This window comes from Branchiostoma floridae, chromosome 3 (assembly GCF_000003815.2).
Source record: "Branchiostoma floridae strain S238N-H82 chromosome 3, Bfl_VNyyK, whole genome shotgun sequence".
NCBI lineage: Eukaryota > Metazoa > Chordata > Leptocardii > Amphioxiformes > Branchiostomatidae > Branchiostoma > Branchiostoma floridae.
Window position 1 is genome coordinate 34,206,749 of NC_049981.1, and position 360 is coordinate 34,207,108.

The 360-nt window shown below is 44.7% G+C and overlaps 2 protein-coding genes across 2 annotated transcripts in view; one reads left to right on the forward strand and one right to left on the reverse strand.

Moving 5' to 3' along the window:
• The window catches only part of LOC118411903 (DNA replication ATP-dependent helicase/nuclease DNA2-like), a 2,000-nt gene extending 1,705 nt beyond the window's left edge, over positions 1-295 (forward strand). Inside the window, exon 4 of the mRNA XM_035814395.1 lies at positions 253-295. Within this exon, the coding sequence (XP_035670288.1) occupies positions 253-295 (43 nt within the window). The remainder of the gene's footprint in view (positions 1-252) is intronic.
• A 52-nt stretch (positions 296-347) lies between these two features.
• LOC118411904 overlaps positions 348-360 on the reverse strand; it is a 6,248-nt gene continuing 6,235 nt past the window's right edge. Inside the window, exon 3 of the mRNA XM_035814396.1 lies at positions 348-358. Within this exon, the coding sequence (XP_035670289.1) occupies positions 348-358 (11 nt within the window). The remainder of the gene's footprint in view (positions 359-360) is intronic.

A 360-nucleotide genomic window follows, 5' to 3' on the forward strand; every position in this document is an offset into this window, starting at 1 on the left:
GAACAAAAATTTTCAAGGGAAAAGAAGGATTTTCAAGGGATTTTAAGTCACACCCAAATCGTCTTCCCATTTTTTGCCCTCTACCGCGCAACGCAACTCTGACGTCAGCCCTCAAAGAGGACCACACCTTAAGCACATTTTGAATGGGGCAGAGTGAGTGAGTGAGTGAGTGAGTGAGTGAGTGAGTGAGTGAGTGAGTGCATGCAGTGAGTGAGTGAGAGCCTTTGAAACCCTGCTTCTTCTATTGTGTAGATTAGTCACTCGTGACGTTTTTGATCAAGGGCACAAGAGATGAAGTCCTATAACCCATACCCTTGAAGTGGCTTTAGGGTCTTGTTACATGGAGACTATTGAGTAACT